The 13,130-nt window shown below is 46.3% G+C and overlaps 1 protein-coding gene across 2 annotated transcripts in view; it reads right to left on the reverse strand.

Annotated features, from left to right (window-relative positions):
• KREMEN1 (kringle containing transmembrane protein 1) overlaps positions 1 to 13,130 on the reverse strand; it is a 65,911-nt gene that overhangs the window by 3,909 nt on the left and 48,872 nt on the right. The window contains exons 6-8 of one of the 2 annotated variants that reach the window (XM_059040232.2): positions 3,876 to 4,208; positions 2,666 to 2,824; positions 1,522 to 1,606 (exon numbers count right to left, since the gene is read on the reverse strand). In XM_059040232.2, the coding sequence (XP_058896215.2) occupies positions 1,522 to 1,606; positions 2,666 to 2,824; positions 3,876 to 4,208 (577 nt within the window). The remainder of the gene's footprint in view (positions 1 to 1,521; positions 1,607 to 2,665; positions 2,825 to 3,875; positions 4,209 to 13,130) is intronic. The other variant, XM_067015422.1, reaches the window with a different exon arrangement.

The following is a 13,130-nucleotide window of genomic DNA, read 5'->3' on the forward strand; positions in this document are numbered from 1 at the left end:
GAAGAACTGTTTTCAAGTGACACTCATTCAGAAGCCCACCTAGCTAAACAGGATGAAGGCAAGCCTGCTCTTCTTGGACTGGGACCTGCCTTTCTGCCCACACCTGACCTGCCCCCGTGCCAGCCCCTGGCACTGCTTGACAGGGAAGCTGCAGAGGCGCTCGGTGTCAGATGGAAGTCAGACACGGGTTTTGGGGCCTCAGCGTGTGGTGAAGTGCTGGGCCCTAGAGAGAGTGTCCTGTGCTCTCTGTGCTGTGGGGGACACGCAGGCAGGACTGTGCCTGAGAGGCTTCCCCAGAACATGTGAACTGGGACTTAAAAAAAAAAAAAAGAAAGAGAAACATAGATATAGAAGCTCAGTAAACAATAACAAGGCCATTGTTTCCACTGAAAAATGTAAAGTGCAGGGTGGAGAGGCCTATGGGTGGTGCCAAAGAGGCCAAGGGCAGCCTTTACAGGGCAATAGAGGAGACGGCATTTAATGTACAAAGAAGTCTATGGCAGAGAGCAAGCCAGAAGGTCAGGGAAAAGGTAGCTTTTACAGAACACTAATGCTCAGGAAGGCCTTGAAATGGAGAGAGCCCTTATGTCAATTATATCTCAGTAAAACTGAGAAAAATGTTTTACTGAGGGAAAAAAAAGAAATGGAGAGAGCCTGGACTGGGAACCACAGGAAAGACAGAGCAGCCCCCCTCTGTAGGCACACAAACATCAGTGCATGAACAATCGCCCCTTTCCTGGAAGGCAGAACAGTTAAACCTGAACAGCAGAAGTAAGGGGAGGAAATATATCTTTCCAAATTGGTTGGAACTGAAGGATGAAGCTCTTTTTTTTTTTTTTTTTTTTTTTTTGCGGTACGCGGGCCTCTCATTGTTGGGGCCCCTCCCGTTGCGGAGAACAGGCCCCGGACGCACAGGCTCAGCGGCCATGGCTCACGGGCCCAGCCGCTCCGCAGCATGTGGGATCTTCCCGGACCGGGGCACGAACCCGTGTTCCCTGCATCGGCAGGTGGACTCTCAACCACTGCGCCACCAGGGAAGCCCTGAAGGATGAAGCTTTTAAAAGCTTCTTAAATAATTGTTTTAAAATAATTATTAAGCAATAGCTAAAAAAATGTTGGAATTCTCTTCCTAAGAATGTCTCACAGTTTCTAGAAGGCATCAGGAAATATGCCTGGTATTGTCCTAGGAATCTTTGCTCTTATGTAAAGATCTCTTCAGGGGGCCAGCACAAGCCAAAAAATGGAAATTGTCCTGTTTTATGCCCAGACTATTTCAATCCTCCTTGAAATCGTATCCTTTAGACCCAGGAGCACACACACAATCCCTCAAACCTAGTGAGATTTGTCCAGTTGTACATTTCACTCTACAGAGAATGAGGAATGTCTATGGCCTCACGCTGCCCAGCACTGAGGGCTTTGGAATCATGTTCTGATATTACAAGTGTTCTCAGACAACTGAAGCGTAGCAGAAAAGGAGCCCTGAGCCTTCCCCTCCTGGAGTTGGGCGACTCTCATACTCACTTGAAAGTGATGTGCAGAAGTATCTTTGCTATGATGGCTGTGACTGTGAGGATAAGGAGCGTTGCCAGGCCATACACTGTCCATCCTGCAAGTGCAAAAGACAGGGGTGATCGGACTGGGTGTGTGAGCTCACTTTTCAGAAGGAGGTCTCAGTGAGCCCTACAGGTGGGGGTAGCCATGCAACACAGCTTGAGCTGGGCTGGCCCGGAGTCCCAGGTCTTCTGAGCACCTCGCCTTGCTCTAGACTCCCTCCTGGAGAGAGGCAGGCGGTGTGGTCCAAAGCACACTCAACTTGGAGTTGAAAGGGGTGGTGCACATTCTGTCTCTACCACTGGAATCACTGTGCGACCGCAGACGAATTACATAAACTCTCTGGGCCTCATTTCCTCATCTGAGGAATGGGATGTGTGACTTGTGAAATCCTACAGATACACAAACAACAGGATACACAGGAAGGGGCTCTCCTCGCTGACTTCCTACTGTGAGTCCTGCAGGGGAAAACCTCTAGTCCAGGGAATCGTGAATGGTATCTGCAGCTCTACCAGCTTGTATAGGCTCCAACTTCCCTGGCAGAAAAGAGAGAATGACAGTCCGTACCCGACCAAGTTAGCCAGCTTGAACCATAAGATCACCACCCTCTCTCCACCCATCTCCTGCAGGACCTGCCTTCACAGCTCTGGTGACTATCTGACTTCTTCTTTTGCTTTTTGTCTTTCTCCTTCCACTTGTCAGCCACAGGAGGGCAGGGATTTTGTGTGGTTCACTGTACAATCCAGTGCCTAAGACAGAGCCTGACACCATCAAAGCACTTACACATCTTCCGAATGACCAAATAAACACAGCTCTGGCAACTGCCGATGCACTCAGAGAGCTACAACTTGGGGCCGTAGGAAACACTGGGTTAGCTGATTAATCACCATGTTATTAAAGGCAGCCATGTTGGATCTTGGAGGTAAGGACTAAGGAATCAAGCTAACAAGAAAATGTCCCTCCAAGGCCAGGACAAACAGAGTCATGGAGCCAGGACCCCCAGTCCGCCTCGGAAAGAGAAACACCTGAGAGAGCTCTGTTTCTGTAACCACCAAGGGCACTACCCCCAAGCTCTGTGGCTCCCACCCCTTTGATGGTGTCTGGGAAGTGCTACCTGGCATGGTCTGGGGTGGGTGGCTGGGGCTGGTGGTGATGACGTAGAGGACTTTGGAGGACCGGGCAGCGCTGACACTGAGGTTGGTCTGCTCCGTGATCACCTCAGTCAACGTCTGGTTGGCAGTGGGCCTCTCCTGTGGTGGGTCTTCCTTGATGGCTGGAAGATCAAAAGGAATTAGCTGGGTGGAAGCTGGTGGAGACAACGAAGAGGAGGAGGCACTGGTCATGAAGAGAAGGCGGTTTTCTATGGTTCAGTGATGGGGGCAATTCTTGGCCCCGCTGGCCCCAAAGCAGAACCTGCCAGGCTCTGGCTCCGAAGGAGCCATTTGACGTGTCTCTGATGGACACCTGAACGTGCTTTAGGATTTTCCTGCCCTTGTGCCTCTGCAGCTATGGTCCCTCTGCCCCGAAGGCCCTCTTCCTTCCTATCTGTCCACCCCAATCCTACCTGTTCTTTCAGCCTGTCCCACCCGTGAGGAGGCCTCCTCCTCCTTCCTGTAGCCGCACACTGACTGAACTCTTCTTGAGGCCCTTGACATTCAGGACAGAGACTAGGTCGTGGACACCTGCTGTGTTCTCATGTGCGGGCAAGGAGGGGTGCCTAGCACACGTGTGTTCACATTACAGGGGCAGGAGTGCAGCTCCATGTCAGGAGGGTCTGAAGATAGTAAACCAGGCTTTGGGGATTGGCTAGGATGTTCAGAGGCAGAAGGATGGACCAAATCACCTCTCTGGAACCTTCCGATTCTACCAATCTCAGCTCTTTCTTTTTTTTTTTTTGGTGCTACGCGGGCCTCTCACTACTGTGGCCTCTCCCGTTGCGGGGCACAGGCTCCGGTCGCGCAGGCTCAGCGGCCCAGCCGCTCCGCGGCATGTGGGATCTTCCCGGACCGGGGCACGAACCCGTGTCCCCTGCATCCGCAGGCGGACTCTCACCCACTGCGCCACCAGGGAAGCCCCAGCTCTTTCTTTTAGTTAGTCTTTTAACTCTCCCATGAAAACTATCATGAGAACGACTAAGACAGCAGAACTCACAGGTGGCACCTCGTTTCTGTATCATGAAATGGGTACAAGTTATAAAATAGGAGGTGGGAAAACCTGCAAGTTGAGTGGGCAGATCCTGATGCACAGTTCTTCCAGCAAGAAGCACCCGAGGTCCACACGTCACAATGAGGTTCAAGGGGAGCTCAAGGAGGCCGGGGTCTTACCTTGGTACAAGACAGCAAATCCCTGGGCCTGATTGATGCGATCAGAGAAGAAATACAAGATGACAAAGTCCAGAGAGATGTTAAAGGACAAAGGTGGGCGGTTCCTCCCATTGAAACGGACCAGGACGCGGTGTGTGTAGCCGTCCAGCAGCTCCACCATGTCTGCGGAATCCCGGATGTCAAATAAGGCGAAGTTGAAGTAGATGTGGGAGGCTCCCGGGACCCGGATGGTCCAGTAGCAGACCCTCCCTGTGGCGTATGCATCGGGAAAGTCGGGGGAATAGACCACGGAAGTCATGGCCGAGTAATTCCCACCACAGGCACCGACCAGAGCTGCAGGAGACAAAAGGACACCAGCCCTCAGGCTGGGGCTCAGCCACAGGGCTTGCTTTTCAACCTGTTACAAACAAAACTTCCTAGCTGATGGGATCCAGTTTGGGATGTTGTTTTTTGTCTGCAAAACCAGACTGTCTTATGTTTCAGGACTGAATCACAGAATGAATCGCTTAAACCCTGAACAAATGACTGGAGGCTTTTTTTTTCTTCCCAGGAGACCTTAAAGTTAGCACACAGCATAGCAGTGCGGCCCCGGCGGGGGCCAGGCTGGAGTCAGAGAGTCTGGGTTCGGAACCAGCTGGGCCATTGATCCCAGGGGCCATACTTCACATCCAGGCCTCTAGCTTCTCACAGCTTTGAGGGTGGAGAGACCACCACCTACCTGCTCTCGTATCACATAAATGTGTGAGGACAGATGAGACAAAACACATGAAAACACAGGACCTCTCTGCAGGGGGCACTGGATGAGGTAAGGTCGTAAAAAGCCGAGGGCACCCAAGTACCTTAGGGGTGCGAGGTTCCCACTTGTTTTTCAAGTGGGAAACTGTGGCACAAGAAATGACTTTCTGGGCTTCCCTGGTGGCGCAGTTGTTGAGAATCTGCCTGCCAATGCAGGGGACGCGGGTTCGTGCCCCGGTCCGGGAAGATCCCACATGCCGCGGAGCGGCTGGGCCCGTGAGCCATGGCCGCTGAGCCTGCGCGTCCGGAGCCTGTGCTCCGCAACAGGAGAGGCCACAACAGTGACAGGCCCGCGTACCACAAAAAAAAAAAAAAAAAAAAAGAAATGACTTTCTGCTGAGGGGAAGCTCACTGATCACTCTGCAGCAGCACATTTGATGTCTCTGGACTCCCAGTTCTGAGTGGCAGGTTCTGAGTGGCAGATACACTTCACTGTATCTTACGTGCTGAAGTGCAAATAAGATCCTGGAAATGAAAGTCCTCAAGAGGGAGAGTAGAGCCAGGATTTAAAAAGCAGGCTTTGGGGGAGTTCTGCTTCCCTTTAGGATGTAGAAAGCTGCTTTCATCCTAACAATGAGAAAAAGCTCAGAACTTTTCTTCAACGCGTTAGAAAGCTGAGGTCTCAAGACAGCGAAGGCAATTTAATTCTAAAAAGTAAGAAGCTCCTCTGAGGAGAGTCAGGCCACACAAAGTGTTTCATCGTTGACGGAGCACAAGAGGAAGAGGGGGTCGCCATGTAAGTAAGTAAGAAGAAAGCAGCTAAAATTTTTTTTTTAACATCTTTATTTGGCAGCTAAAATTTTAACAAATTTCTAAAGGGTGAATGTGAGCAAGCCTCTCAGTCCAGGATGCCCAGGGACCCCAGACACAACAGGAGTCTGCACTCACTTGCAAGCAATTCTGTGCAGGCCTCCACCCAGGGCCCACGAGAATAACCAGGGTAGGGCAGGAGACCAAAGGGTCCCCATTGGTGGCACCAGTGAGCCGGAGGTGACGGGTAGGAGGTGATGAGCCACTGCTAGGGGACAGGCCTGAAACCCTGCCCTCTTCCAGGACCCTTCTCTCAAAGGAAACAAAAGCCTTAAGCTGCAAGGGGAGGGGCAGCAAACCCTCCTGTTCCCAAGGCCAGCGTAGAAGCCTCTGGGGAGGGAGCAGGAGACTCTCTCGTTCCTGTCAAAGTAACCAGGCAAAGACTCATTGCTTCTGGGGGAAGAGCAGAGGCAAAAGCCATCAGCCCCTGGTTGCCTTGAGCCCCAAGATCCTGCACCAATGCAAAGCAGAGGTCTGCTACCCAATGGAGGGGCAGGAGACCCTCTTCTTCCTGGAAGCCCCCACAGATACAAGGCAGTGCTTGGCTTCCGGGAGAGGGGTATTTGGGGATGCTGGAAAGACCCCATCCCTGAGGCCCAGTGACACGACGTGACTGAGATGGAGGATGGGGTAGGAGAATCAAGGACCCCCAACCACACCACGAGCACAGCACCAAGTAACAAGCAGCAGAAGTCTACCATCGAGGGAGGGGAAAGGTCACGGGCATGGAGGGACTGCTCAAAGCTGAGGGTAGAATGGGAACGATGAAAAAACCCCACTGGCATCCCAGGCTCCACACTGAGCACGAGGTAACAGCAGCCATCATGGGAGGAATCTGAAGGCTGACATGCACTGCAGGTGATAAAAGGAACAGGGAAACCCAAACCCAGCTCGACCACTGATAGAAAGGCTCAATCAATCCCCACACTGAGCAGGCCTGCCTATTTCCAGGTGTAAATACACTTCCTCAGCCTCTACTATCCTTCTACGTATAGTGTACGGTATTCAATACAATATTACAACAAACAAAACACAAAAGCAAGCAAGAAAGGAAAATAAAAGACACTGTCGGGACTTCCCTGGTGGTGCAATAGTTAAGAATCCGCCTGCCAATGCAGGGGACACAAGTTCAATCCCTGGTCAGGGAAGATCCCACAAGCCGCGAAGCAACTAAGCCTGTGCGCCGAGCTTGCAAGCCACAACTACTGAGCCTGCGTGCCACAATCACTGAAGCCCGTGTGCCTAGAGCCCGTGCTCTGCAACAAGAGAAGCCAGCGCAATGAGAAGCCCATGTGCCGCAACAAAGACCCAAAGCAGCCAAAAATAAATAAATTAATTAATTTATATTAAAAGAGACACTATCAAGAGATAAAACATCTGGTAATCATTTCACAATATATATACATATTGAGTGATTATGTTTTATACCTAAAACTAATACAGTGTTATACGTCAATTATATCTCAGTTTTTAAAAAAGGAGATAAAACAATCCACAGAACCAGACTCAATAATGACCCAGACATTAGAACTACCAGACAGAAAATATCTAGGGGAAAAGATGGACAACATGCTTGAACAGATTGGAAATTTCAGCAGAGATATGGAAACTACAAAAAAGAGTCAGATGTAAATGCTAGAAATAAAACAAACAATATTGGAGATGAATAATTCCTTTGATGGGCTTAGAAACAGATTACACACACTGAGGAAAGAATCAACACGTTTGAAAATAGGTCAGTAGAAATTATCCAAAATGAAACACAGAGAAAAAAATAAATGAAAAAAGCAGAACAGAGCATCCAACAGCTGGGACACAATATCAAACGGTCTAACAATATATAATTGGAGTCCCAGAAAGAGAAGAAAAAGAGAATAAGGTAGGAGAAATAGTTGAAGAGATAATGGCTAAGAATGCCCCAAAGTTGATGAAAGGTTATTTAAGAATCTCAGCAACCTTCAGGCAAATAAAACAAAAATTTAAAAAACAAAGGGAATTCCCAGGCAGTCCAGTGGTTAGGACTAGGCGCTTTCACTGTCGAGGGCCCAGGTTCGATCATTGGTAGGGGAACTAAGATCCCACATGCTGTGTGGCATGGCCAAAAAAAAAAAAAAAGAAGGTGAAATAAGGCTTTCTCAAACAAAAGCTGAGAGAAGCCACTGACAGCAGACCTGCATTAGAGAAAATGCTAAAGGAACTTCTTTAGGCCAAAAGAATATGATACCAGATGGCAAACAAGAACACGAAAAGATGTTCAACATCATTAGAAATTATGGAAATGCAAAGTAAAACCATGAGTTACCACAACACACATGATAGAATGGTTAACATTAAAAAAGAGACGATACAAAAGTACAGGTGAGGATGAGGAGCAACTGGAAATCTTGTATCTTGTCAGCCAGAGTGCAAAATGGTATAACCACTTCAAAAAACAGCTGGCAGTGTCTTATAAATGCTGAATATGCACTTAGTGTATGGCCCAGAAATGCTATAACTCCTAGGTACTCACCCAAGAGAAATACAAACACATGCTCACACAAACACCTGTACATGTGTGTGTACAGCAGCTGTACAGCACCTTTATCATAGACTGATGTTTATCAATTGGTAAATGATGAATGAGTTGTGATACATTTGTACAAAGGCATGTTTCTTAGCAATAAAAAGGAACTACTGACACAAGACAAGTGAATCTCAAAAGTATTTTTCTAAGTAAAAGAAGCCAGACGCAAATGTTTAAGTACTGTATAATTCCATTTATATGACTTTGTTCAGAACACAAAACCATACAGATGGAACACGGGATCAGTGGCTGCTGAGGGCTGGGGGTGGTGACCACAAAGGGGCACAAAAGAGCTTTCTGAGGTGACAAAAATGTCCTACATTTCGACTGTGTACATATTTGTCGAATCTTACTGGACTATGCAACTAAAAGGGTGACTTTACTGTATGTAATTTCACCTCAATAAACCTAAATTTAAAAAATAAAGATTCCTGGGTTCTAATCTTGACTTTACCATGTACTAACTATGAATTTGAGCAAGATACTTATCTTCTGTATACCTCAGTTTCCTCATCTATAAAATGAAATTAGTAATAGTTTCTCCCTCATGAGGTTATAAGAATCAAAATGAGTTGATGCATATAAAGTGTTTAGTATGAGATCTGGCACAGAGTACAAGCTCAGTTACGTGTTAGTTATTTTATTATTATTATTATTATTTGAAAAGAAAAAAGTGTCCAGGTTAAACTGATATTTCAACAGCAAAGGCAGACAAATTCAGAAATTTTGATTCCTAGATGCGTACCATGCTGACAGTACATCCAATTCAGCAATTTTGAGAATAAGTACATGACATCTATGATGGATTATTAAAGTTCAGTGATAATTCAGGAAAAAAGGAAACTTACATTTTGGATAATAAGGAAACTTAAAACTTACGAATATATTCAAGATCTTATTTTTTGAAGGGGACATTGACCTGACACACAACCTAGGATGTGTCTTTCAGTCCGTGCATGTCTTGTTTAATTGGAAGCATTTTTTTTCCCTTCAGTGGCATATAAAATAATGTTATATCTCACAACTGATGGCATCTTGGAATCTATGAAATACAATTACTAATATAGTCCCAGCTGTCAGATCCTACATGTCCTTAGGCCCTCAATCTTTTTCACCATTAATCTCCTCCCTTCCCACCAAAATGTAAGTTCCATGAGGGCAGGATCTCTATCTGTGGGACTCTGCGCAAGTTACTAAACTTTTATGAGCCTCAGTTTTCTTGTGGGGCAAGTAAGGATAACAGTACCTGCTTCACAGTATTATGAGAAATAAGGGAGGGAATGCCTGGGAAATGGATAGCACAGTGCCCTGTAAATATAAGTGCTCCACTAGTTACCAAGTAAGACCCAACCTATATGACTCACTTCTCCCTTCAGTGCCTAGAAGCTGAGGGAGGCCAAGAGGGCTGCTTGGGCAGTCCCTGTGACCTGTTGCTGACGCCAGCCTATCTGATCTTCTGCTTGGTTCTGTTAATTCAATACATTTAACTCTGGGGGCAGCAGAGGCTCTGAAGCCTTCATCAGTGCCACATTTACACACAGAACACAACAACCTACTTCAGCAACCTCCCTAAGCTCATGAGAGCTTGCTGGAAAATCAGCCACAGAGCCTGTGACAAGTCACTGGATGTGGCAACAACCACTGAGCAGACAGCTTCCGCCCGCTGCCTGAGTAGTCTCTCTCCCGAGGTTGTTGTTCTGGGACACAGAGATTGCAACCTGGTCCCTTTCTCACATCTAACTCTCCTCCAATCTCTTTGAAGAGGCACCTTTGCCCTCCCAAATTACGGGATAGTCTGCAGTCACCATCTCTGAAATGCTCAGCCTCATCCAGTGGATCATAAGGATCTCCATGAGGCAGTACTTAAGCTCTTTAAACTATTTTACTCCTAACAGATGAAACTTTACAGATTATTTCTACAGTGCTGCATTTTGTACTTTTCTTTACAAAGCTGTAGGGTGTGAAGTACGAGTTGGCTGCTGTCAGGGGCCCCTGCCAGTCAACACACATTGGGGGGGCCTCTGAAGACTGGAATAGGCAGCCTCTCAGTGCCATTGTTTTTAGTCCTCGAGGGCATGGAAGCCAGAGGGGGCAGTTTCTAGAGACCTGTAGAAGGGGCCAGTTTGATCATAATCTGAACAACCGGGCAAACTTTGTTCACATACTTTTAAAGCATTAAACTGGATCTGGTATTATGATCTATTTTGTTATTGTTAATAAAAGGGATTTTTAGCTGCTGAAAATAGAAAAATAAAAAACTGTGGCAAACCTGAGTATGAATCCTCGCTCTGGCACTTATTGGCTTGAACAAATTATTTAATCTTTTGATCCACAGCTTCCTTATCAACTGGGCTGTTGCAAGGATTAAATAAAAAAATAAACAAGTGCCCCAGCATCAAGTCTAGCATGAAGCAAGCACTCAATAGAGAGCAATTATTTTCATCATAATTAATTTGTCTTAGGGCACTTTTGTGTGAGGCCCAGTGCTATCTCCTAGATATATTTCTAGTACCAAAGATGATACTTGGTACAAAGACTTTAAACCAAATTATTTCCATTTGACGCTCCAGTAGAGGCACTGTGCAAATAAAACATAATTTATCTGCCACACTGCAGATACCCAATAAAGATGTGCTAAATGAATGAAAGAGTATCATATAAAAACTACACTTATTTTTATTGATATGAAATGCACCATTTTAACTATTTAAAAGAGTACAATTCAGTGGTATTTAGTATTGTCACAATGTTGTGCATCCACCACTACTATCTAATTCCAGGATATTTTCATCACCCCAAAAAGAAAACCCATACCTCCTAAGCAATCACTTCTCATTCCTCCCCTTTCCCCACCCCTTGGCAACCATTAATCTGTTTTCTGTCTGTATGGATTTGCCTATTCTGGACATTTCTTATCAATAGAATCATTAAATATGCGCCCCGTGTGTCTGGTTTCTTTCACTGTGCATCATGTTTTCAAGGTTCCTCATGTTGTGGAAGGGGTCGGTAATTCATTTCCTTTTGGGGCTAAATAATATTCCCTTGTATGGACACACCACATTTTGTTCATCCATTCGTCAGCTGATGGACATCTGGGCTGTCGCTACTTTTTGGCTGTTACGAATAACACTGCTATGAACATACATGTACAAGCTTTTGTGTGAACATATGTTTTCAGCTCTCTCGGGTATATACGTAGGAGTGGAATTACTGGGTCATAAGATGATTCTGTTTCACGTTTTGAGGAACTGCCAGACTACTGCAAAGGAGCTGCACCATTAACATTTATACCAACAACGTACAGGGTTTCAATTTCTCCATATTCTCACCAACACTTATTTTCCGTTAAAAAAAATTAACACTATATTCTGTTTAAAGTAGAAAAACAGGTAGTGAACCCACACACCCTGCTTCTGTTTACTGTCTACGCCCACGGCTTGTTGGTGGTGTGAGTCCTGGCAAGTTATTTATCCTCTCTACAACCTAGGACTCTCTTCCGTAAAATGAGAGGGATAATAATAATGCCTTCCGCAGATGGCTCCCAGGAGGGCCCAACGTGACAATTCTTATAAAGCCTTACATACTAGGGACTCAGTGTTTATCTCCTTATTTTTTTTACTTAAGAGTATACCAGGCACTCTGTAAGGTCAGCCAACATACTCTCCTGGGTTGGGGTGTTGAGGCAGAGGATTTTATAACAATGAACTCTGCAGATGAAAGGCTAAATGGACGTGCAGCACATATTATTTGCCAACTATTCTCCCTTAAACATTAGCTAAGGTGCAGCCTTTAACAGAGGTACTAACACTGAGCAAAACAGGATGTATAGGAAGCCACTGGCAGTCTTCAATGGGTACACAACTAAAAAGACCAACAATTAACCACGTGAGTTCTGCTCGCCAATCCTCCCGCTGTCCTCCCCGCACAAAAAACACATGTTTGACAGTGTCTAAGCTGTAACCTGCGAAAGCATCAGTTATAAACTCGGGCTAGGTTTTACAGACACCATATGTAGTGGCTGAATCATGTCCTCCAAAAAGATATGTTTAAGTCCTAATGCCTGGTGTCTGTGATGGTGACCTTATTTGAAAACAGGGTCTTTACAGATGTTATCAAGTTAACTGAGGCTGTACTAGATTAGGGTAGGCCTAATCCAATGACTAGTATCCTTGTAAGGAGGCACAGAGGGAAGTCAGTCACGTAAAGAAGACAGAGACTGGAGTGATGCAGCTACAAGTCAAGGAATGCCGAAGACTGCCAGCAATGACCGGAAAGTAAGAAGAGGCAAAGGAAGATTCTTCCCTGGAGGCTTCATAGGGAACATGGCCCTGACAACGCCTTGATTTTGGACTTCTAGGCTCCCAAACTATGAGAGAAGAAATTTCTGTTGTTTGAAGCCACCCAGTTGGTGATAATTTGCTATGGCAGCAGTCCCAGGACACTGACACACCACATGACATTCTGGCTTAAAACTGGGCCACTCAGCCTAGTCAAGATGTCAGCATCTACTCTAGCCTGGGGACTAACAACACTGTAGACTCTACAGTATATCTCAGTAAGCTCAAGCCTTTCCCTTCGTCTGCCTCATCTGTGACTATCTCCTTTCTGCCATCTTAAAATCTGGCGCTGCATTGGTACGAGGGTGCTTGAAAAGTCTCATACCACCACATAGATGTGGGTGGATTATGGGGGATCAAGTGGGCCAGCAGTTGAAGAGGTCAAGGCCCCAGGCCATACCCCGTTTAGATGCTCTGCCCTGGCCAGCATCTCACGGCGTGGCAGGTCAGGGAGGAGACGGGCGGGTCAGGGCACACTCAGTACCAGGCCTGGAAAGATAACTCGAAGCTTTGCATCTCTTCTCTGCTCTATCACAGTAAGATATAAATCTCAGATGCCTCAGAAAACACTAAAAGGGCTTGCAAATTACATTAAACAAAAGCATCTTAAAACTGATACTGAACCATTACATCAGTGTCCCTATTACCTTTTCTAGGTTGTTTGAGCATCTCACAATAGGCCAGGGCACAACTGTAAGTAATTACTTGTTAAAGGTCTGTGCTCCCTTCTAGAGTCTTCTGGTTCAGTGC

Source organism: Kogia breviceps, chromosome 15 (genome assembly GCF_026419965.1).
Source record: "Kogia breviceps isolate mKogBre1 chromosome 15, mKogBre1 haplotype 1, whole genome shotgun sequence".
NCBI lineage: Eukaryota > Metazoa > Chordata > Mammalia > Artiodactyla > Physeteridae > Kogia > Kogia breviceps.